General features: G+C 56.9%; 1 protein-coding gene across 1 annotated transcript in view; it reads right to left on the bottom strand.

Moving 5' to 3' along the window:
* Positions 1–517: 517 nt before the first annotated feature.
* Positions 518–24,790, bottom strand: part of LOC133345319 (V-type proton ATPase 116 kDa subunit a 1-like) — a 112,450-nt gene continuing 88,177 nt past the window's right edge. The window contains exons 3-21 of the mRNA XM_061555980.1: positions 24,444–24,522; positions 18,106–18,203; positions 16,277–16,405; positions 15,468–15,571; positions 14,105–14,231; positions 13,445–13,527; positions 12,605–12,698; positions 11,925–12,137; positions 11,496–11,646; positions 9,969–10,108; positions 9,438–9,595; positions 8,766–8,859; positions 7,831–7,949; positions 7,131–7,347; positions 4,415–4,522; positions 3,197–3,316; positions 2,778–2,895; positions 2,298–2,469; positions 518–1,795 (exon numbers count right to left, since the gene is read on the bottom strand). Of these exons, the coding sequence (XP_061411964.1) occupies positions 1,690–1,795; positions 2,298–2,469; positions 2,778–2,895; positions 3,197–3,316; positions 4,415–4,522; positions 7,131–7,347; positions 7,831–7,949; positions 8,766–8,859; positions 9,438–9,595; positions 9,969–10,108; positions 11,496–11,646; positions 11,925–12,137; positions 12,605–12,698; positions 13,445–13,527; positions 14,105–14,231; positions 15,468–15,571; positions 16,277–16,405; positions 18,106–18,203; positions 24,444–24,522 (2,430 nt within the window). The 3' untranslated portion in view covers positions 518–1,689. The remainder of the gene's footprint in view (positions 1,796–2,297; positions 2,470–2,777; positions 2,896–3,196; positions 3,317–4,414; positions 4,523–7,130; positions 7,348–7,830; positions 7,950–8,765; positions 8,860–9,437; positions 9,596–9,968; positions 10,109–11,495; positions 11,647–11,924; positions 12,138–12,604; positions 12,699–13,444; positions 13,528–14,104; positions 14,232–15,467; positions 15,572–16,276; positions 16,406–18,105; positions 18,204–24,443; positions 24,523–24,790) is intronic.

Below are 24,790 nucleotides of genomic sequence, written 5' to 3'. Positions count from 1 at the left end.
GGTGGAGCCATCAGTCCCCCCCGTGTCCCCGGTGCAACGCGAGGAGCATCGAGGGTGCATCGTGCACCCCCCCCCCACCCCCTCCCTGCCTGCAAGCTGCACAAACCAAACTCCTGATGGGGCCCCCCCCCGTGCCCGCATCGACGGCGCCCCCCTCGCACTCCCCCCTCGCACTCCACCCGAGGGGGGAGTCTCACCCGCTCCGTCCTCACGGCGCACGAGGCGAGGAGCCGAGGGACTGCGGCGGCGCCCCCCTCCCGACGAGGAGCTGCGCGCTCGTGGACTGCGCCTGGCAGCGCCAGCGCGCCCCCGTGACTCGAGCTTGGTGGGCGACGTAGGGTGCGAAAGAAGTTCAACGCGTGCAGCGTGCACAGCTCACACGGCACGAGGTGCAGTCATCCGGTTTATTCAAAATCCATCGACCAATTTACAGTCGCAGAACTCGCTTCAACCTTTGAGCAACTTGTGATATCCCACGCCCCGCGCCCCCCCCCCCCCCCCCGCGTTCACTGTTCCCCGAGGCCGACAACTGCGGGTTTATGGCAACAGTTGCTCGCGACGGCACAGCCTCGTACAGCGCCGTGACCCGAGCGGTGGGGTCCCAGTCGATGCCATCGGAGAGACGGCAACGGGAGGCACGGGGCACGGGGCACGGGGCACGTGGCACGTGGCACGTGGCACAGGGCACGAGGCACAGGGGGTACGAGGCACGGGGCGCGTGACAACGCAGCCGGCGCCGAGGGTACCGGCGATGCACCGGTGCCGGCCCTCATCGGAAATGCAGTCGGACCACCGACTCCAACGCTCACGGAACAACCGAAAGCCTCAAGGAGGATTTTCTTTTCAAAGAAAAATAATTTCACAAAAGCGCGGCCACTTGCGAGTAGGAGTCACGCATCCTCTTTGGTTCTTTCGGTAAAGTCACGGAGTTAGAAATAAAATAAAACAAAATAGTGATTTGTTTTATTTATTTCTACCTACGTGACTTTACCGAAAGAACCAAAGAGTATGGATTCCTGCAGTCACGAAAGCTTCACATCAAGATAGGAGCGACACACGCGGAGAGCGGCGCGCCGTGGGACGCGGCAAGCCCTGCTCGGGGCTGCGGCCGGGAAGGTGCCCAATGCGTTCAAGGCGTCTGGTCAACGGGGGAAGAGGAGACCACGAGCCTCAAGGTCTCTGCGGCGGAGGAGGCAGCAGAGCGGAGTGGGGACCGACACGACTGCGATCGCCCCCATCAATCCGCGTCGTCTTCAACTTCGTTTCACTACAAACGCTTTTTTTGTAATACATTTTTAGTGATTTTACCGAAGACAAATTTCGTTGCGGGAAATCAACTTCAATCGACGTTGATCTACGTTTGTGACCCGTCCGGAATTTCTTCCCCCAACGCCGCTTGCGTTTTCACGCCGACGTCTATTGGCTTCATTGCTCACGTTGTGGCTTTTGTCGCTTCCGTGACCTAGGCCGCTCTGGCATCATGACACTCTCACCACCTGGTTAAACACAAAACAAAAACACTCACTTTGAACTTTTTACGATTATCTCCGCAAAGCGGCCTACGCGAAACGGGGCCTTGAAACGCAGCGACGCCGCGGAGCGCCGGGGGTGGCGCGACCGCTGGGCCGCAGCAGGGAGGCCGCTGCGTAGAAGGCCCCGGGACAGGCCCCGTCAGAGGCTCCCCCGGGCCTAGCTCTCAGAGTCCCCGCCGCCGCCGTCCTCCAGCATGCTCTCGAAGGAGTACGGCGTGAACTTGACGCCCGTGCCGTGGTAGAACTTGTTCTGGAACTCCACCCTGGCGCACGACGGGAGGGGTGGAAGAAATAACCGGAGGTTGACTCGCGGCCACGGCCGTGGTGCGGGCGGCTCGCGACCGGCGAGCCGGGTGTAGTTGTTAGCGCTACGCTGCGCTATGAACCCGACGATCCAGGTTCGATTCACGCTCACGGCCAACACCAGTGACGATTATCTGAACCGGTCCTAGGCCTCCCCTAGGTCAACTCAGCCTCGAATGAGTACCGAGTGCGGTGTGTAGTAAACATCGCCACTGGGGAGATAAAGGCGGTCGGGCGTGGTGCTGGCCACCCACCCCCTCGTGTACCGTTCCGGCCTTCGTAGGTGCTCGCTAACAGCACTTGCCCCTACAGTCTGTCAAGGCTATATGGGGGTGTCTTTTGTATGTGTGTGTATCTGTGTGTGTGCGTGTCTGTGTGTGTGCCTGTGTGCGTGCGTGCCTGTGTGCGTGTCTGTGCTCGTGTGTCTGTGCGCGTGTGTCTGTGCCGGTGTGTGTGCGTTACCAGTGCAGGCGCAGCGCATGCAGGAAGGCCGAGAGGCCCTCCATCACGAGCAAGATGGCCACCGTGAGGACGGCGAAGGCGGCGAAGATGAAGAAGACGATGACGAGGCCGGACCACTGCCCGTTCTTGAGGCTCATCTTGAGCACCATGGTCCACAGCACCTCGGACAGCTCTGCTCCAGGGGACGGCAGAACGCGTCAACCCCACGCGAAGAGTCAACCGCACGTGGCGTGTCAACGGCGCGCGGCGCTCTCTGAGGCGACCGAGCGGGTTTCGGCAAAAACGCAGCGCGCCCCGACAGGTGTCCGTCAAAGCTCGGCTATCGGCAATCGGCGACCCTCCCCGCCCCGCGAGAGACCCCAACGGATTCTTCTTCTCGTGACGACGACGCGACGCCGACAGCGGGACCCAGATATAAACACCGTGGGGAGATCGCAGCTACGACAAAGGGGGGGGGGGGGTTGGGGGGGGTGAACTCACGGGCGTGGGCCAGGCTGAGGGCCCAGAGGCGCAGGTAGGAGGCCGTGTTGGAGATGCAGCCCAGGCAGTACTCGATGGTGTGGATGGCTTGGTGCACAAACACGTCCCCAAAGTCAAACTGAAAACGGCCACGAACAACACAAATTCGACCGTCAGGGACTCGTTGCGAGGGACCGAGGAGACGCTCGTGAGAAAGTCCACTATTTTTCGATTTAAAGCTTTCGTGACTGCAGGGATTCATCTTCTTGGTTCTGTCGGTAAAATCACCTAGAAGGGAAATAATTAAATAACACAAATAAAACATAATAAAATAATTCTCACAATTATTTTATTATCCTTTATTTGTATTATTTTATGAGTCCACTATTTGTGGAGAGTTTTTTTTATTATAATTTTTATTATTTTCTGCCCCCGGTCACCTCTCCGTGGTCTCCGTGGTCACCGTGAGCTCCGCCGCCGTGATCCGCCGGCTCAGGCGGCGGCTCCCTCGCGACCTCCGCGTCGTCCGTGGAGCCGCCGTTGACGTACGAGTTCTGGAGCTGCGGCGGCACGAGAGCGGCTCCCAAGTCACACCCCCCGCGCACGACGTCGCCTCCTTCCCACATCACATCGTCCACCCCCTGCGAGTGCATCATCTCAGCGGCGGTCGTTAAACACAAGCAATGTGGTTGAGGGGTTTTGTAGTCGGGCTTGACCCAATCCAATGCTGGCGACCCGCCCGGTGTTTAAAGGCGAGAGCCCTCCCCGTGATAGATCCCCATCGTACCTCGATCCCTCTTACACGCACTGTCACCCCCTGCCCTGTTTAGACTCCCCGCACCGCTCATTCAGTCTCATCGCCACCACCACCACCATCACCGCTGCCATCACCGCTGCCATCACCAACACCGCCACCAACCCCGCCGCCATCACCACCGCCACCGCCACCTCCACCGCCATCACCGCCGCCACCACCACCTCTGCCTTGTTGGCTTCGGGGCTTCCCCTGTGATGCCGACCTCTGGGAGCCTCTGCCGTGCCCGGATCTTCCGACATCACAAACACTCAGCACCTCCGCCATTTACCCCGTGTCCCTGAGAGGAAATACGTCTCCAATAGTTGACACTGGGCAATGGCTCTTGTTGGTGGCACGCGGTCCGTTGGCCACAATGGGGCCTGTTCTATATATATATTTATAATGTGTTATGCTCTGTGGTGGTGTAATTGACGAAGGTGTTGAGTTCTTCGTCGTGCACCACTGCAAACGCAGCAGCAGCAAATAAAATGTTTAATCTCCACCCCCCCCCCCCCCACGTGGCTTACGCGCATCCAGTGGCCTTGCCGTGCATCAGTAGCGTGGAGGTTTATAACAACGTTAGCACACACACACACGCGCGTTCTTACGTCATCACAGAGGGATTCCACCTTCGGCGAGCCACACGGCTGCGAAATTCATCTCAGGTGTTCATCTCGGTGTTCATCTCGGTGCGTGCCCAGCAATGGCAGCACACACGCACGCACGCGAGCACATGCACGCTTGCGCACCCACCCACACACACACACGCGAGCGCACACGCACGCGGGGCACTGTGTACTAGGGTGGCGATGTGTGGAGCGCAGGGCGCAGGGCAGGCGGCCGCGTGGGTCCCGGAGCTCACCAGGCGCTGCGAGCGGCGGTGCTTGGAGCGCAGAACGAAGGGCTTGAAGAAGAGCATCCAGGGCACGGCGATGAGGGCGAAGATCACCAGGAAGGTCTGCAGGTCTTGCTGCGGTGGAGACACAACATGGCACGTCAAGCGGTGCATCATCATCATCGTTGTTTATTGTCGCTGTCGTCCTGCGCTCGTTTACCCAGGAAAGCCTCGCCGAGTCTCACGACTATTCTCCAGGAGGGCCCTGCTGAGTGTCCGCAGTGGGGGGGGGGGGGGGGGGGGGGGGGTCGATGATCGCTACGTCTTCATCCCAGTCGAGGTCACTTGGAGGCGATTGTTCAAATTTAAACCGCGATGGTGGCGCACGACGGCCGACTCGAGGGGATATTTTAGGTCCACTGCGAATCAGTCGGCGTGGAGTAGAAATAGTTTTATTTTCACGGTTAACGCACCGGCAGTGTTCATTTGGGGTGGCTGCGAGGCCGCGTCACTGCGCCCCAGTGGTGGCGCGTTACCAACGCTCGTGGTTCAGATCCAGAAGCCCACCCCTGGTTAATAGCGCAGGCGCGATAACATCAAATACTACACGCCCCGTGCTTCTCAGTGGACGTTAAAGCACCCACGAGGCGAATCGAAGAAGAGATGGCAATTATCTGCCGGAGTTCCTGGTCAAAACTTGCCAAATTTCAAAAAAAAAATCTCAAATTTGGAAAGTTTGGAGAAGTTTACGAAATTTGACTTTGTTAAGAAACGAACAGCCACCGTGTCCCCCTACGGAAAAACGTGGCAGGGCCCAAAAAAGTCTCGATACTCGGTGGCGCTCTCCTGGGTGAGTGAAGGCACAACGATGACATCACGAGCCAACGATGACATCACGAGCCCTTCCCATTCGCGGAGACGCCGAGAGCGCTGCCGGGCACCACGGAGAGAGGACGCTCGCAGAGCGCAGGCGGTGCAGCTGCGCCGGGGCCCACAGGCCGGGGCAGGCCAAGCCCAGCGCCGCTAAGCGGGGGCAAGGCGAACACAGGGCCCTCTTATCGGAGAGAGACGGCACGGCCACACAGCGAGGAGGTGAAGGAAATGGCCACAACCTCCAACGGCTCTGAAGGCGGCGGGGACGAGGAGGAGGACCAGGGGCTCGTGCCGGCCACGCCAAGCCACGCCGGGCCACGCCGGGCCACGGCGGCCCCCGCCGGCTCCACCGCAAGCGACCGCGCGAGCGCCGCAGTGGCCGTGAGGGTCGCGCTGCCGAGAGACGCGGCGGCGTTCGCCATCGGCCGTGGCCACCGACGCCCTGATCTCGCACTTAGTCTGCCTCGCGCGGTGTCAAGGCGCCATCATCGTGAGAGGCAGAACTTTGGTGGATCCGAGCGACGCTGCTGCACTGCGGTAAAAACGCCTGCCGGGCAAACTCCGGGCGTTTGTTTTATTTTGCGTGCGGTGGTTTTACTGCGGGCCCGCCGATTGCCTCCAACCTGGACTGATCACAGCTCCACTGCCAGACTGCCCACGGCCGCGTTGAACAACTGCCCTCGCCGCCTAACACACCGGCGACGCAGCTGCGGGTGTCGTGCAGGCTGCACGCTCGATGAGAATGCCGGCTCCCCCGCGGCGCGCACAATGAACGCTTTCTGCCTGTCGGCGATGCACGTCGGGACAGCTGTGATCAGGGAGCGAGTGCTTGGGCACACATGTAAACTGCATCGTACACGCATGAAGCCATACACACCTCGTGCTAATTGTTAACGATAATCAGCGGTAGAGCGAGCGGCTCACGTCCAGGAGCGCGCGAGTTCAAATCCTTTTTTGGGGTTGACTCAGCCTATCATCATCCCGCCAGGGTCGTTAAATTACTACCACTTTGTGGACAAGTTCTATGGAGAGACTCACCCCTACCCTAGGAATGTGGAATTTCTACCACTGGCACAGAATGGCTCTAAACTAATTTGAGCAGCAGGAACTCACCTTGACTTTTATAAGAGGACGACATTTTATGGAGGCAATTCCCACAACCTTTAAAGCCATAAACCCCACGGTGCGCGCCGAGGGGGTGCGGCACGGGGAAGGTGGCACCCACCCCCCCCCCCCCCATGGCAGCACGGCACGAGGGGGCCGCTACGACCTCCGTGGACTTTGGATTCGGTGAACTTTGCGCACGGCGATCAGAGGCGAGATTAACTCCGACAGTGTTACAGCCGCGCACACGCACACGCGTGCATGCAAACCCACAATACAGTTCTGCGTGTCCGTTGCTTTTGCCGGATCGGCGCGTGGGTGGCGGAGACGCGGTAACGCGTTTGCTGCTCGTCGCAGAGGTCCGCCCCCGGTCACTACGGCGGTCCGCCCCGGTTCGATACGGAGGTCCGCCCCGGTTCACTTGGCGGTTTGTATTCACCCAAACGTCGCGAGCGCCGTCTGCCTCGCGGCGGACGTTCAAGATCTCGTGGCCGCGTCACAAACGGATTTGGCCATCGTGTGCCCACGTCAAAGTCAAAAACGTCGCCGCATTTGCCAAACGACCTCGTCGGGAAAGGCGTAGCCATCGCCGCAGCCTCCTGCGGGACGGAGCCGGCCCCTCCTACGCAGAGCAATGGCGGCGGCGCTTGAACTCCCCGATTTAAATCCCAGCCCAACGCTCGCACCCCACCCCCCCGAGCCGCGGCCACCTCGGAGAGGCCCCCCTCTTGAACCGACGGCGGACTGGGGGCGGGCAGGCGGTTACCTGGAAGCTGTAGAGCGGCGCGTTGGTTTTGTCGCCGTAGTTGAAGAGGAACATGTTGATGAAGTGGATGAGGATGCTGGGCGCGTGCCAGGAGGTGGCGGCCGTGTACATGACCCACTTGTAGATGATCATGACCACCAGGTAGCCGAAGAGGCACAGGATGAAGATCAGCTGAGGGATGAACTCCAGGAAGATGCTCTCCGGCTCGTGGAAGTACCTGCACACCACCCCCGCGTGAACGCCGCGTGAACGTGGATTGGCGACGCGAGCCGGCCGCACCTCTGGGCCCCGCACGGTGCGAGGACGCGGATACAGACAGCCCCCCGCTGGGCGAGGGCCTCCCCACGCCCAGTGGGGGGGCCGGGGGTTGTCTAACCATACTTCACCGTGCCGGCGAGCGCCGGCTGCGCTTGGTGCAGCTCACAGCCGCAGCCTGTAGCACCTGTGATGCACGAGGCATCGCAGGCGCTACAGGCTGCCATTCTCGTGTGGATATAAATTTAGACGGGATTTGTTTGTTGTTCATGTACAGCATGTTGAGATGTTTCGATCAGGCGCTGTACCACTAAATCATCATCATCATCATTATTATTATTATTAAACACGAGCACCGGGCGAGGATGGGAGCCGGAACGCCGAGCTCGTCGATTCATCAATGAGCATCCGAGTCGGTGACGTGCGGCGGACGGCGTGAACGTACGTGTGGTTGAATATGCCCAAGATGACCCCGAAGATCATGTGGATGATGCCCACGGTGACGGACATCTTCATCTTGTACGAGTTGAGGAAGGTCAGCTTGTTTCCCGCTATGTTCCAAATCTGGGGGTGGGGGAGGGCAGAACGAGAGTGGAACCTCCATGTATACAGCAGGCATCGTCAGGGTCGGGATCGAACCCACGACCTCCTGCATACCAGGGGAGGGAGTAAGCATCTCGTAGTCACCGCAGCGCCCCTAAACGTGTAAAACGTGGAGCGTGCGCACAACGTCGGCGCCTCACGCCGCCCTCTCCACGGAGCGCTCCTCTCCGCCGTAGGGGGCAGCTGCTGCCACCGCACTTTGCTTCCGTTCACCGTGAGATCGGTAACGAGCACGCGGTGCACCGCAAGGGGGGGGCACGTTGGGCTGCGACGCAGCGTAATCCGCCTCGGGAGGCATCAAGAAGCCTGGGTTTTGTTTTCGGTGCCAACCCGTCTGCAGCTCTGAACAATCGTCGCTGCTGCTGCTGTGCACGGAGCGGGGGGTGGACTCCTGCCGCCGCTGCCAGCGCTGCTGCTGCTGCTAACGCTGCTGCTGCTGCTAACGCTGCCACCGCTGCTGCTGCTGCTAACGCTGCTGCCACTGCTGCTGCCACTGCTGCTCAATCACCCACCCACTCACCCGCTCGCCACACTGCAGATCACTTCTCTTTCCGCTGCTTCCCTTGCACGGCTCCACTTTGGAATTCCCTCTCCCATCACCGTCTTCTCGTCTCCCCGACTTCATCTAAGATCCCTGCTCAATTCAAGGGCGGCGTGAACCCCGTGCCCACTGCGGCATTGACGGTGCCGTCCGTTGCCGGCCCCTTGACGCCCGGGGCCTGCGAGCCGGAGCTCGGCACGTGCCGCTCGGCAAGGGCGCCGGGTGGCGCTGCTTACGGGGTCGATGCCGAAGGGGTAGGGGTTCCCCGAGAAGACCCCCGTCACGTTGGGGTCTAGCTGCAGCAGCGAGTTGAGCTGCAGCGTTTCAGCGCTGAGGAACGGAGAGAGGCACACAGGGGAGAGCGAGAACACAAACAGAGAGAGAGAGAGAGAGGGAGAGAGAGTGAGAGAGAGTTGCTTTGGGTTTCACACACATTCATCCCCCGTCAGAACATTCCCACGACCATCATCCCGCACCTCCCATTATCAAGGTTGGCTACGTACGGTGCGAAAGAAGTTCAACACACATACATTGTCATCTTCTTTGGGTCTTTCGGTAAAGTCTCGTAGTTAGGTTCAAAGAAAATAACATCGTCAGCCACGGTCAATCCACACCGCTGGACGGAGGCCTCCCCAACCGCCGGCACCACCACCGCCAGGTCGTGCCACGGCAACGACCCGTCCAGCGACCGCACAACGCGGATCGGTTCCACCGCTCCGTCTCCCACGCGACGTCACGACGCCACTTCCGTTCCGCCACGGAGCGGTGGAGGGACGCTCGCTCGCACGCGGACTGCCGCACCCTCACAGACACGGCCCTCCTCTCCACCAATGTCTCTCTTGGCAGAGGTTCCGCGCGGTGGGCCACATGGCCGCGGATCGCAAGTCGCCCCAAAGCCGCGGCCTCACCTCCACACGCCCTGCTGGAACATGGCGCGCACGTGCCACGACGAGCCGAAGATGTTGACCGACTTGGAGAAGCAGTCGTTGTAGATGAGGCCCGTGTAGATGGAGAACATGGCCATGAGCAGGATGATGTAGCGCCCGCCGAAGAACGTGTTCCAGATCTGCCAGCGCACGCACGGCACAGCTCCATGGAGGGAACGATTTCACGGTGGGAACGATTTCACGATGAAAATGATTTCACGATGAAAATGATTTCACGATGGGAATGATGTCACGATGGGAATGATGTCACGATGGGAATGATTTCATGATGGGAATGATTTCACGATGGGAATGATGTCACAATGGGAATTATTTCACAATGGGAATGATTTCACGATGGGAATGATTCCACAATGAAAATTATTTCACAAATAAAACAATGTCATGATGAGAACGAATTGGCTCGGAGCTCTGGCACGCCATCATCGACAAGGGCGCGTTTGTAAAAGGAGGAGCGAGTGGCGGCGCTGTGGTCGTCATGGTGGTGGTCACCTCGTTGTCGCTCTTGCTGGCCAGGAGCTCCCTCTCCTTGAGCACCATCCACACGGCGAAGCAGAGCATCACCAAGCCGTGGCCCCAGTCGCCGAACATGACGGCGAAGAGGAACGGGAAGGTGACGATCGTGTACGGGGCTGCGGTCAGCACACACGCACACGCGCACACACGCACACGCGCGCACACACAAGACAAAGGCTTGTGAATTGACCATGGCCCATGGTGATAAACCCCATGGGTAAGTTTGCAACTAAAGCCACGCCCCCCCTGTGCATTGCTAGCGGCCGGCAACAACGAGGGCCAATCACAGTGCAGCGCTCGGCATTGTGGGGTGCGGGCAAGGGTGACACGGCCGAGGGAAGGAGCCGACCTAAAGGGCTTCACCGAATTCATGCCGGGGCCACTGGAGCACGGAGGAGAGTTGTACGCCGCTCGTAGCCACGGCCACGGAGCGAGACGCATCCTGGATGTGGTGTGCCGGGTCACGACACACAATCTGGGGTTGCCGGGAGACCAGGAGGCGGCACGCGACTCGTTGCCGTGGCTACGGAGGGCGATGTGTACTGGATGTGGCGCGCTGGGCGCCGAAATAATCACCCAGAGGCCGAAAGTATGCCGTGGACCTCTACGCAGGAGGTGCGGGAGGTGCGGGGGGCGGCCAAACTTGACAATCTCGCGGCCCCGTCTCGTCAATGAGCCAGGGGAGGAGAGTCCACAGTGCACTCACTGGGGTTCATCTCGCGGTATCTCCCCACGCCGTGTGGTGCTACTCACTGGGGTTCATCTCACGGCATCTCCCCATGCCGTGTGGTGCTACTCACTAGGGTTCATCTCACGGCATCTCCCCATGCCGTGTGGTGCTACTCACTGGGGTTCATCTCACGGTATCTCCCCATGCCGTGTGGTGCTACTCACTGGGGTTCATCTCACGGTATCTCCCCACGCCGTGTGGTGCTACTCACTAGGGTTCATCTCACGGCATCTCCCCATGCCGTGTGGTGCTACTCACTGGGGTTCATCTCACGGCATCTCCCCATGCCGTGTGGTGCTACTCACTAGGGTTCATCTCACGGCATCTCCCCATGCCGTGTGGTGCTACTCACTAGGGTTCATCTCACGGCATCTCCCCATGCCGTGTGGTGCTACTCACTGGGGTTCATCTCACGGTATCTCCCCATGCCGTGTGGTGCTACTCACTGGGGTTCATCTCACGGTATCTCCCCACGCCGTGTGGTGCTACTCACTGGGGTTCATCTCACGGTATCTCCCCATGCCGTGTGGTGCTACTCACTGGGGTTCATCTCACGGTATCTCCCCATGCCGTGTGGTGCTACTCACTGGGGTTCATCTCACGGTATCTCCCCATGCCGTGTGGTGCTACTCACTGGGGTTCATCTCACGGTATCTCCCCACGCCGTGTTGCCACTCACTAGGGTTCATCTCACGGCATCTCCCCACGCCGTGTGGTGCCACTCACTGGGGTTCATCTCACGGCATCTCCCCACGCCGTGTGGTGCCACTCACTGGGGTTCATCTCGCGGTATTTCCCCACGCCGTAGGCGTCCACGATGTTCTGGAAGCCCGACGTGAACTTGTTGGTGCGGTTGAAGGTGGGCGGCGGCAGCGTGGTGAACGTGCGGTTGAGGATGGGCGGCACCGTGGAGTCGCTCTTGAGCTGCAGGGAGGGACACGGCACAAGTGGTGGACGCTACAGGTGGTGGACGCTACAAGTGGTGGACAACGCGAGAACGCCGCGATGCTCGTGCACTACAAAACACGACGGTGACAATTTACATCGCTTTGTCATTTTCCCACCATACCGAGCGTGGGGGACGTTTCACCTTACTTGACCACGCTGGTCAGCGCAGGTTGGCAAAGGGTGGTGGGGGGGTGGGGGGAAACGGTAACAAAATGGCTTGGGGCACCGCGCCGGATGCAACCCTCGCGGCTCACCGTGCCGCGGTGGAGGGCGCGCTGGATGGAGTCCATGTCCTCCACGGGGCACCACACCTCGGCGATGAGGCACTTCTGCGTGACGTCCACGTTGCACAGGTTGAGCGCGTGGTAGATGGCCTTCATCTTGCGCACCCTGACGGACCAGGCGGCCGAGCTGAGCGCCGCGTTGGCCAGCACCCGCCGCTGGTGCTCCTCCGTCTCGCCCAGCACCTGCGTGCGGAGCGGAGCGCCGGCGGTGTCGGGAGGGAGGGAGGGGACGCGACCGGAGTGGGTGTGAGCGAAAGGGCCGCCATTGGAGACGTCGCCAGGGCTCCTCCGGTGGCGCGCCGATGCTACCGGCCGTTGCCCTGGTTCGCTTGGGGCCCCTCTCCTCCCTCCCTCTCCGCCTTCAGCGCAGCGCCTGGGCCCCTCTGGCCCTTGGCTCCCAGTGCGGTTGCACCGCTTACACCGCTATTATCTGGGCAGACCGAGCCCAAAGGGTGTTTCTGCCTGGGTACCGAGCGCAGGCGTGATTCTCTTTGGAGTCAAGCCACCACGTGCGGACCCTCCAGCTCAGAGCAAACCCGGGTCCGAGCCACCAAAAAGATTGTTTTGTTATGGATATTTGCCCGACTCTGGTGGAGCGGCGGTGGAAGGGAGTCGTGGAGCGCGGGGAACTAGCGGCGCCGGCCGCGTACCGTCTGGATGTCCTCCAGACGCGTGGTCACGCCCTCCATCGTCTCCCTGCGCTCCTTCGGGGACTCCGGGCACGGGTAGACGGTGGCGCGGAACCTGGCGGTGAAGACCACAGCCAATCACACACGAGAGGAGCCCACGAGCCGGATCGCATGTCTGGATCCCACGACGGAATCCCACGAGCCGAGGTGCAGCCCTGCAAATGCTCGTTCAGGCCACTGCCGGTCGGAGCGTTCGTCGGCCAACTCGTCCACGCTTTGCCAGATGTATTAAGGAAAGGGGACGGCACGACGGCAAGAGACGCGACGAGAAAAAGGCCTCCTCAGCGCCGTGGAATAAAGAAATGTGATGCACGAGGACACCTGTGCTGTGCAGCACATCACGCAGCGGAAAATATACCGATAACAGGTGGATGAGCGGACGGTTGGATGGGCGGGCGGTTGAATGGGTGCGTGGGCGGGAATGTGAGCGGGCGCGTGGGTGGGTGGGCGCGTTGGTGGGTGGGTGGGTGGGTGGCTGGGTGGGCGGGCGCGTGGGTGGGCGGGCGCCCGGGTGGGCGGGCGGGCGTGCGGGCAGACGTGGGTAGGTGGGTAGGTGGGCGTGTGGGTGGGTGGGTGGGCGTGTGGGTGGGCATGTGGGCAGGCGGTTGGGTAGGGGCGTGGGTGGGCGGGCGCGTGGGCAGACATGTAGGTGGGCGTGTAGGCGTGTGGGTGGGTGGGTGGGTGGGCGGGCGCGTGGGTGGGCGGGCGCCCGGGTGGGCGGGCGGGCGTGCGGGCAGACGTGGGTAGGTGGGTAGGTGGGCGTGTGGGCACGTGGATGCGGAGGACTGTCTCACGTCTCACCCCTCGCAGATCTTCTGGACCTTGCTCTTCAGTTGATCTCCTTGGAAAAACACGATGAAGACATCTTTCTTGAGAGGGTCACCCTGAAGGATAAAAATTAAAAAAGCATTACACCGCCATCATCACCATCACAACATCACCAACATCACCAACATCATCAACGTCGTCAGCCATGGCCATCCACTGCCGGATGAAGGCCTCCCCAAGCCAATCGAATGTAGCTGCTACACACGAGCCGATTCTGGCACTCCGTCTCCACGGCGGACGCCCCACACGTCCCGCCCCCTCGCTCGCCCTGCCGCTCGGCGTCTCCCCCAGCGTCTCCCCCCGCGTCTATCCCACCACCTCTCCCACTGTGTCCCCCACCGCGTCTCCCCCCGCATCTCCCCCCGTGTCCGCCACCGCGTCTCCCCCCGCATCTCCCCCCGTGTCTACCCCCGTGTCCGCCACCGCGTCTCCCCCCGCATCTCCCCCCGTGTCCCCCACCGCGTCTCCCCTCACGCTTCTCGACACTTTACACAAGAGCGAGGAGCGGGCGCACAGCGCGGCGCAGCGCGGGCCCCACGCGGGGCCGTGGGCCATGAGGCCGTGGGGTTATGGACGGTGGGGCCCGCGCTGGGTGGCGGGGCCACTGGGCCGCTGGGCCCGTGTGAGGCCTACCGAGACAGGGTCCTCCAACTCCTGTTCGATCTCCGAGTGGCGCAGGAAGACGTTTCCCCGGCAAACGCGCCACAGCATTCGCTCAAACGGCGGCAGCCGCTCGCGGTTGATGACGCCCGCCACCGAGCTGCGGCCCGGAATTGGTGGGGGTTGGGAGCAGAGCGGAGAGTGGGGAGCAGAGAGCGGGGAGCGGAGAGCGGAGAGTGGGGAGCAGAGAGCGGGGAGCAATTTATGGATTAAAACAACAACTGTGCATTGTGGCCTCCGGGTGCAAGGTGCGATGTTTATATGTTGAACTTCTTTCACACCATGCGCAGCTAATCCGAAGTGCGGGGAAAAGGATAACAAACTAAACAGAAGTGTAAATGATCATTATTATTAGCCCTTAACCATCAGTGTTCTAATTATTAAAACAACTCCTGCAACAGCACAAAACATCAACATCAGCACCACCGTTTTGACACCCTCTATTTATTTTGCGCGCTGTTGCAATTTACTCTCAGTCGGTGCGAGCCGCTGAGGGCGTGACGCGTCACTGTCTCCATTGCTGTGACCACACCGTTCCTGTTCTGCTGTAATGTACACCGATGCGAACTTTATTGAGGGCGATATTGGCACGTAAAATAAAGATCGATCGACCGACCCTGGACGCCCTTGCTAACGAGTTGTTTCCATCCCATGGAGCTATGCAGGCGAGGAAGTTTGAGAAGTAGAAAACTGTCCAACGCCTCGCTTGATGAGCCCGGTGACCGATGAAAGGAGATCGTCTGCCTAGACCGAAAGCTGGGATCTAAGAACAGCAGCAGCAGCACGGAGCCCTGGGCAGAGAGCGATCATTCACCCCGGACAGCCTCACCCAGTCCCGAGACTTATTGCCAGGTGCTCGCAGGAGGGGCCGTGCGCCTCCCAACCGAGTCATCGGCAGTGTCAAATTGCAAATGTATCAAAATATCACTCCAGCCGATATATCATCGCACGTGTGAAAGGGCACTCCCGGCGGCGGCGGTCTCGAGGTGATGTAGCACGTGACCTACAATCGGGCAGGAGTCGGCCAGCCGGGGACGATGATCGCCGCTCTGTGCGTCATCCCCAACAGTCGTTCGGGAGCGTTGACTTTTGTTATTTTGGCCATGACGCCGGTCGGTCGTTGCGGTGCCTTGAACCCGTCTTCGAATGCCATCTCGGGATCTTTAACGGCCGCCGAGAAGTGGCCGGCGTTTGATGACGTCACGGTGCCTGCCGCACCGCAGCATCCACCAGGGCACTCCGTGCAACGGGCCGCGAGCGACGAGCGTGACACCGTTGAACGCGAACGAGCGATTTTGCCGAGAGAAGGAAGCGACGGCTCTCGGGGGCCTCCTACCCGAGTTTGAGTCCCGGGGCGGCAGCTGCGGCGGCGGCGGCGTTGGCGTTAGCCGGGTCGATGAGCATCAGCGTGTCGCCCGACAGGAAGTCCCTGGACTCCCCCTGGCGCACACCATGACCCCTTCATGATTAGTGACCCTGGAGGAATCCGACGAGCTCCGAAGCTCTTTTTTCCAAGAGGTCCACCGCCGTCCAGCCCCGTGTGGGAGCACCATCGCGGCGATCCGTTTACAGATACCCCACATACCGCCAACGACCCCCGTCCCCGTCCCAACGGGGCGATCAAGCGTCGTCAGCGGGGAGGGGCAGAAGGAAGGCGGTGGGAGGGGTGGCGAACGTGGGGAAGAAGCGTGGCCGATTCCAACGTCGTTTTCTCCGAGGAGTTTCCCCGACGAGCGTGGTGGGGTATCTATAAATGGGTCACCGGAGCCTCCACGCGGCTGTGTACAAAGTCGCCCGTTTCGAGAGCTTGCAAAGACGTCGTTTTCATCACGTAATAATGATGATATTGTCATTGCACGCATCTAAAAAATGTTTTACTTAAATTATGATTCATTCTTCCCAAATGTCCCTTATAAAAACAAGCTCAGCAATGGTCGTCGAGCGGCCACCGGCACGAACTCGCTCGCTGACCCCCAACCTCATGGGGCCGCGTGGCTCGGCGGGAGAGCTCGGGGTCAGTGGGGGGTCGCCCTCGGGGTCAATGGGGTCGCCCTCGGGGTCAGTCTCGGGGTCAGTGGGGTCACCCTCGGGGTCAGTGGGGGGGTCGTTATTAGGGTTGGTTCGTGGGAAGTGTTGCTGGCTCACCGAGGCGAAGTACGGCTCCGTGTGGTGAAGCATGTGCCGCAGCTCGGTGAGCTCCAGGAAGTTCCGGCGCAGCGTCACCTTGTTGGTGCCGATCTCCTTGAGCTCCGTCTCCAGGCGCTCGAACGTCACCTGCGCCCAGGCACCGCGGCGCACGCTTTGCCTAAGGCAAAGCTCCCAGGGTAGCCCGCACGGACCGATGGGGCGAGTGCCGCTTGCGAGCGACGGCACCCACGGAGGCCGGCACGGTGTATGCACACCGCACGGTGTATGCACACCGCACGGTGTATGCACACCGCACGGTGTATGCACACCGCACGGTGTATGCACACCGCACGGTGTATGCACACCGCACGGTGTATGCACACCGCACGGTGTATGCACACCGCACGGTGTATGCACACCGCACGGTGTATGCACACCGCACGGTGTATGCACACCGCGGTAGATACTCATCTGAGGCCGAGTCAACCTCGGGGAGTACCGCGAGTGGTTCACGAATTCATCGGTGGTATTGGCCGCGAGCGGGAATCGAAGGCGAGTCAATGGCGCAGTGCGCCAACCTATCACTAGTATTATTGCTGCTGCTGCTGCGAGGCTGTGCCGAGTGGCCCTCGCTTAGCTGGGACATGCAAACTGTTTTGCCCACGGACACAATTGAAGTCATTTGCAGAATAATTTAGACAATTTGCCAAATTTTTACCTTCTCATCTTGTTTTCATTTAAGACGCGCCTTGACCAAGGTGCTGAACAGAGAATGAACTATTTGTACAGCAGAATAGTGTGATGGGATGATGGGACGATGAGAAGGATGGGAGTTCGTGATGAATATGAGTGGTTAATGACGAGTGAGTGTGATGATGAATAGGTAGGGGAGTTGGGAATCGGGATGGAGATGGAGAAGGGGAGTTTGGGGAAGCGAGGAAGGAATTGGTGCTTTAAGAAAAGAACTAAAAACAGATGCCCATTGTTTAATGAGTACTACCACTCGACCACTCACCCCAGGCGCGCCTCACCCCAGGCGCGCCTCACCCCACGCTCCGAGCGGCAGCGACCGCAGACGAAGGCGAGAAGAAGAAATAAAGAGGAAGAGCTGCTCGAGAGCGAAACCCGGACTCGTTTGTCATTTTAAGCTTTTCTTTCGCCGTTCTTTCATTTCCCTCTTTTACTCTGAAGAAAATTGCGCAGCTGCGTTCACTCGAAAACGCCAAGCCGGGCGGAGAAGAGAGAGAGAACGAGAGAGAGAGAGGGAGAGAGAGGGAGAGCTGATGGCCCAAATGTGGGCTAATTGAAAAGAACTGCGAGCCGTGGTTGCGTTAAGGTCCGCGTGTGTGTGTGCGCGTGCGCTGCGATGTACAAACTATTGTTGACAACCCGTGCCGTGTCTTCTCTCCGCGGCAAGTTAAAACAATCGTTCCTTAAAAATCCCGTGCCGCCACACAACCTGCGCGGCTCTTCAAAGCGTAGGAGTGCAATAGTTTAATCGCCATCGGCACCGCACACATTGGAGATGTGGCGTTTACCCCGTAGGGTTAGGGTTTTGTCGGTGAACATTAGGCTTTATCATCGCGTTTTGAGTTTGGACACATTTTGAGCCGGACCGAATATGTGTCGTCAAAGTCCCTCCACCGCCCGACACAGCCGATCAGATTAAACTGACACGTGCACGAGCGTTTAACAAAGCGACAATTTGTCCTGACGATGAACGATGCAGTTTAAGCGGGAGACGCAATCGTTGCGAACCGTGGTCACGAGACTCGCCCACCAGGGCTCACAGAGTATCACGAGGCCTCGCGCAAGGCCCACGGCAGGCCTGAGCAGTGCAAGCTCACCTCCAAGTCAATCATGACCTTGGGGAGAGGGGCTTCCTGGTCCTGGTCATCGGGCACCGCCTTCACGCCCGCGGCGGACATCTGCTTGTCCAGGAAGCCTGTCACGTACGGTCAGAGCACAAACGTCGCACGTGGAGACGTCGCGCCTGGCGACGAGGGCCACGCTCCCTGCCGCTCGCCGCCCTGCTCGGTACGACGGGCAATAAGCCATCGTCAGTGCGAGGGCCTCCACACGTTTGAAACCATTGGGGGTTTGACAGCAGCACGACGACGATGATGGGGGGGGGGGGGGGGTGTTTCACTTGTTGAGTTGTCAGGGGCTGTACATCAGGGGCCGCACTAAAGGCCACTGGGCTACGGCATCGGGCGGCCAAGGCGACCCCCTCCCCCAGCGGACCCCTGCGGCGACCGTGCACCGAGGATGCGTCGTTCCTTTCCTCGCGCCCCAACCTCACATTTACACTGCCCCGCTACTCCTGCCCAAGTGCAACACACCCAGCGTGCCCGTGTTGACACACGCACACAACAACAACAACCGCCATTCGCCACTAAGTGGCGGTGACGTCACCACGAGGCTTGTGCCAGGCCATGTGCACCTTGAGGACACGTGAAGTGTCAAACGCCCGCTGGCAGGAGGTCACGGGGCAGACCCAGGTGCCACGGGTCGACTGACCGAGATGACCGAGATGACTGGCTGATGCGCCACCTGTGCTCCCTACTGTGCCAACTTGCTGTGCTTTAGCCACCCGGCGCTCCGCTCGTTGTGAGCGTCGCTCCTCCGCCCTCCGTTGTTGTTGGAGGGCGACTGCCTCCAACTGCCCAGTAGCGTCCTTCACGAGCCTCCTCCACTGAGGCCGATCTTGACACCGCTGGTACCAGTCATCGGCAAGTCCACTCAGCTCCACGTCCTCCTGTACCACATCACTCCATCTCTTTTCTAGCCCGTGCCGCGCCCGTTTAGCCCCCTCGATCCGGCCGAACAAAAGCTGTTTAGGCATGCGGTGGCTGGGCATGCGGGCTACATGACCCAGCCAACGCAGCCTTGCCTGCCGGAGGAGCTCACTGATGGGACTTTGCCCAGATCTTTCAAGGACTTGTGAGCTCCTCACACAATCCAGCCTGGTTAAACCCAGGATGGATCGTAGGCAGGCCAGCCTAAATGTTTCCAACCGGCGAAGATGCTCCACTAGGGGGGTCCACACGCACACACACATGCGCGCACACACACACACGCACACACACACACACACGCTGCTGCGGTTTACAGTGAGCCGTGCTTAATATCATCATCGTCAGCCAGGGTCAACCCGCTGCTGGATGGTGGCCTGCACAATCCGCCGCCGCCGCCGCCCGTTTACGATCTCGCGACGCAATCATCCACCCAGCGCCACTCTGTGGGGCAGGTCACCAGGGGTTGTCCTACGGATGACCTCGCCCAGCTACAGGAATGTGGAATTTCCACCGCCAGCTCGGGCCTGAGGACAGTTTACCAGCACCACCTCCATGCTCCTCGAGCAAAACAATCATTTTGACTGGACCGGCACACAAGCGGATTTCATCGCTCCATCTCCCCAGTGGACGTAGGTACTAAGAACTGGGGTACTCATTTAAAATTGTGCCGTGACGGTCGCCGTTAATGTATTTTACTTGAAGGGTCTTTGTTTTCTTTGGGTCTTTCGGTAAACATCTACACTATGGGAACCTCATTTGCCAGTAAAAATATGATAATTGGTTTTTTACCCTTCTATCTGGCAACAAAACTGACACCTTTTTACAAGGAGTCATGTTTGCATAGACCGCAATACCTGCAGTCATAATACAAACAAAAGAACATAACTCTGATAATGTGCACTGTCCTTGAAGTTGATTGGTCCACACCCGAGACAGCTTTCCTTCGAGCCTAGTCTCACATGGGTTGGACCAGATGACGCCAAAAGGCGCACAACTCAAAGACAATGCACCATCAGAGTATGAGAGCTCGGGGCAAGCATCTACACTATGGGAACCTCATTTGCCAGTAAAAATATGATAATTGGTTTTTTACCCTTCTATCTGGCAACAAAACTGACACCTTTTTACAAGGAGTCATGTTTGCATAGACCGCAATACCTGCAGTCATAATACAAACAAAAGAACATAACTCTGATAATGTGCACTGTCCTTGAAGTTGATTGGTCCACACCCGAGACAGCTTTCCTTCGAGCCTAGTCTCACATGGGTTGGACCAGATGACGCCAAAAGGCGCACAACTCAAAGACAATGCACCATCAGAGTATGAGAGCTCGGGGCAAGCATCTACACTATGGGAACCTCATTTGCCAGTAAAAATATGATAATTGGTTTTTTACCCTTCTATCTGGCAACAAAACTGACACCTTTTTACAAGGAGTCATGTTTGCATAGACCGCAATACCTGCAGTCATAATACAAACAAAAGAACATAACTCTGATAATGTGCACTGTCCTTGAAGTTGATTGGTCCACACCCGAGACAGCTTTCCTTCGAGCCTAGTCTCACATGGGTTGGACCAGATGACGCCAAAAGGCGCACAACTCAAAGACAATGCACCATCAGAGTATGAGAGCTCGGGGCAAGCATCTACACTATGGGAACCTCATTTGCCAGTAAAAATATGATAATTGGTTTTTTACCCTTCTATCTGGCAACAAAACTGACACCTTTTTACAAGGAGTCATGTTTGCATAGACCGCAATACCTGCAGTCATAATACAAACAAAAGAACATAACTCTGATAATGTGCACTGTCCTTGAAGTTGATTGGTCCACACCCGAGACAGCTTTCCTTCGAGCCTAGTCTCACATGGGTTGGACCAGATGACGCCAAAAGGCGCACAACTCAAAGACAATGCACCATCAGAGTATGAGAGCTCGGGGCAAGCATCTACACTATGGGAACCTCATTTGCCAGTAAAAATATGATAATTGGTTTTTTACCCTTCTATCTGGCAACAAAACTGACACCTTTTTACAAGGAGTCATGTTTGCATAGACCGCAATACCTGCAGTCATAATACAAACAAAAGAACATAACTCTGATAATGTGCACTGTCCTTGAAGTTGATTGGTCCACACCCGAGACAGCTTTCCTTCGAGCCTAGTCTCACATGGGTTGGACCAGATGACGCCAAAAAGCGCACAACTCAAAGACAATGCACCATCAGAGTATGAGAGCTCGGGGCAAGCATCTACACTATGGGAACCTCATTTGCCAGTAAAAATATGATAATTGGTTTTTTACCCTTCTATCTGGCAACAAAACTGACACCTTTTTACAAGGAGTCATGTTTGCATAGACCGCAATACCTGCAGTCATAATACAAACAAAAGAACATAACTCTGATAATGTGCACTGTCCTTGAAGTTGATTGGTCCACACCCGAGACAGCTTTCCTTCGAGCCTAGTCTCACATGGGTTGGACCAGATGACGCCAAAAGGCGCACAACTCAAAGACAATGCACCATCAGAGTATGAGAGCTCGGGGCAAGCATCTACACCAGGGGTCGGCAACCAAAATAACAAGAAGAGCCATTTCTTTCCAATTCGGTACAAAATTCAGTATTTCAAGAGCCGCAATGCATCTGAGTACATATGTACATATCGTCAAGAAGCAGCCCGCAAAGAGCCGCATGCGGCTCCGGAGCCGTAGGTTGCCGACCCCTGATCTACACTATGGGGGTAAAAAACCAATTATCATATTTTTACTGGCAAATGAGGTTCCCATAGTGTAGATGCTTGCCCCGAGCTCTCATACTCTGATGGTGCATTGTCTTTGAGTTGTGCGCCTTTTGGCGTCATCTGGTCCAACCCATGTGAGACTAGGCTCGAAGGAAAGCTGTCTCGGGTGTGGACCAATCAACTTCAAGGACAGTGCACATTATCAGAGTTATGTTCTTTTGTTTGTATTATGACTGCAGGTATTGCGGTCTATGCAAACATGACTCCTTGTAAAAAGGTGTCAGTTTTGTTGCCAGATAGAAGGGTAAAAAACCAATTATCATATTTTTACTGGCAAATGAGGTTCCCATAGTGTAGATGCTTGCCCCGAGCTCTCATACTCTGATGGTGTATTGTCTTTGAGTTGTGCGCCTTTTGGCGTCACCTGGTCCAACCCATGTGAGACTAGGCTCGAAGGAAAGCTGTCTCGGGTGTGGACCAATCAACTTCAAGGACAGTGCACATTATCAGAGTTATGTTCTTTTGTTTGTATTATGACTGCAGGTATTGCGGTCTATGCAAACATGACTCCTTGTAAAAAGGTGTCAGTTTTGTTGCCAGATAGAAGGGTAAAAAACCAATTATCATATTTTTACTGGCAAATGAGGTTCCCATAGTGTAGATGCTTGCCCCGAGCTCTCATACTCTGATGGTGCATTGTCTTTGAGTTGTGCGCCTTTTGGCGTCATCTGGTCCAACCCATGTGAGACTAGGCTCGAAGGAAAGCTGTCTCGGGTGTGGACCAATCAACTTCAAGGACAGTGCACATTATCAGAGTTATGTTCTTTTGTTTGTATTATGACTGCAGGTATTGCGGTCTATGCAAACATGACTCCTTGTAAAAAGGTGTCAGTTTTGTTGCCAGATAGAAGGGTAAAAAACCAATTATCATATTTTTACTGGCAAATGAGGTTCCCATAGTGTAGATGCTTGCCCCGAGCTCTCATACTCTGATGGTGCATTGTCTTTGAGTTGTGCGCCTTTTGGCGTCATCTGGTCCAACCCATGTGAGACTAGGCTCGACGGAAAGCTGTCTCGGGTGTGGACCAATCAACTTCAAGGACAGTGCACATTATCAGAGTTATGTTCTTTTGTTTGTATTATGACTGCAGGTATTGCGGTCTATGCAAACATGACTCCTTGTAAAAAGGTGTCAGTTTTGTTGCCAGATAGAAGGGTAAAAAACCAATTATCATATTTTTACTGGCAAATGAGGTTCCCATAGTGTAGATGCTTGCCCCGAGCTCTCATACTCTGATGGTGCATTGTCTTTGAGTTGTGCGCCTTTTGGCGTCATCTGGTCCAACCCATGTGAGACTAGGCTCGAAGGAAAGCTGTCTCGGGTGTGGACCAATCAACTTCAAGGACAGTGCACATTATCAGAGTTATGTTCTTTTGTTTGTATTATGACTGCAGGTATTGCGGTCTATGCAAACATGACTCCTTGTAAAAAGGTGTCAGTTTTGTTGCCAGATAGAAGGGTAAAAAACCAATTATCATATTTTTACTGGCAAATGAGGTTCCCATAGTGTAGATGCTTGCCCCGAGCTCTCATACTCTGATGGTGCATTGTCTTTGAGTTGTGCGCCTTTTGGCGTCATCTGGTCCAACCCATGTGAGACTAGGCTCGAAGGAAAGCTGTCTCGGGTGTGGACCAATCAACTTCAAGGACAGTGCACATTATCAGAGTTATGTTCTTTTGTTTGTATTATGACTGCAGGTATTGCGGTCTATGCAAACATGACTCCTTGTAAAAAGGTGTCAGTTTTGTTGCCAGATAGAAGGGTAAAAAACCAATTATCATATTTTTACTGGCAAATGAGGTTCCCATAGTGTAGATGCTTGCCCCGAGCTCTCATACTCTGATGGTGCATTGTCTTTGAGTTGTGCGCCTTTTGGCGTCATCTGGTCCAACCCATGTGAGACTAGGCTCGAAGGAAAGCTGTCTCGGGTGTGGACCAATCAACTTCAAGGACAGTGCACATTATCAGAGTTATGTTCTTTTGTTTGTATTATGACTGCAGGTATTGCGGTCTATGCAAACATGACTCCTTGTAAAAAGGTGTCAGTTTTGTTGCCAGATAGAAGGGTAAAAAACCAATTATCATATTTTTACTGGCAAATGAGGTTCCCATAGTGTAGATGCTTGCCCCGAGCTCTCATACTCTGATGGTGCATTGTCTTTGAGTTGTGCGCCTTTTGGCGTCATCTGGTCCAACCCATGTGAGACTAGGCTCGAAGGAAAGCTGTCTCGGGTGTGGACCAATCAACTTCAAGGACAGTGCACATTATCAGAGTTATGTTCTTTTGTTTGTATTATGACTGCAGGTATTGCGGTCTATGCAAACATGACTCCTTGTAAAAAGGTGTCAGTTTTGTTGCCAGATAGAAGGGTAAAAAACCAATTATCTTTCGGTAAAGTCACGTAGATAGGTTCAAAGAAAATATTTTCTTTGAAATCTAGCTTTGTGACTTTACCGAAAGACCCAAAGAATTTGAATTCCTGCAGTCACGAACGCTTTAAGTCAAGGGTCTTCGTTTCCTCTACCCGGTAACCGCCATGGTGACATCAGCGTGGTGCGGTGGCGGCAGTGAACTCACGCAGGATTCTCTCGAGCTCCTCGCAGCGCTTCACCTCGTTCACAAACTTGCGCTGGAAGGCGCTGACGCGGCCGTTGAGCTGCAACGCACAGAGGGGAGGGCAAGGGCGGTTGCCAGGCGGACGAGCGACGGTTCGGTACCATCACCGGAACGAGTCGCAGGAGTTGAGCACATGGACACTTTTTAGTAGCTCAATTTGGATCTCCACAGTTTTATTTTGATATTTTATAAGCAAGTTTACGAGAATGACCATCGGAGAACACCGCATTGTGATGACGCAATCAATTACGATTTTGCTTCCAAGCAGGAGCACGAGCGTTTGTGGACCCGGCAGCCTCTGGAGAGAT

This window comes from Lethenteron reissneri, chromosome 21, assembly GCF_015708825.2.
Source record: "Lethenteron reissneri isolate LAM-NWPU_2019-01 chromosome 21, ASM1570882v1, whole genome shotgun sequence".
In the NCBI taxonomy this organism is placed as follows: domain Eukaryota; kingdom Metazoa; phylum Chordata; class Hyperoartia; order Petromyzontiformes; family Petromyzontidae; genus Lethenteron; species Lethenteron reissneri.
Note: the sequence above shows the minus strand (reverse complement) of the source record. Positions and strands in the feature narration are given on the sequence as shown.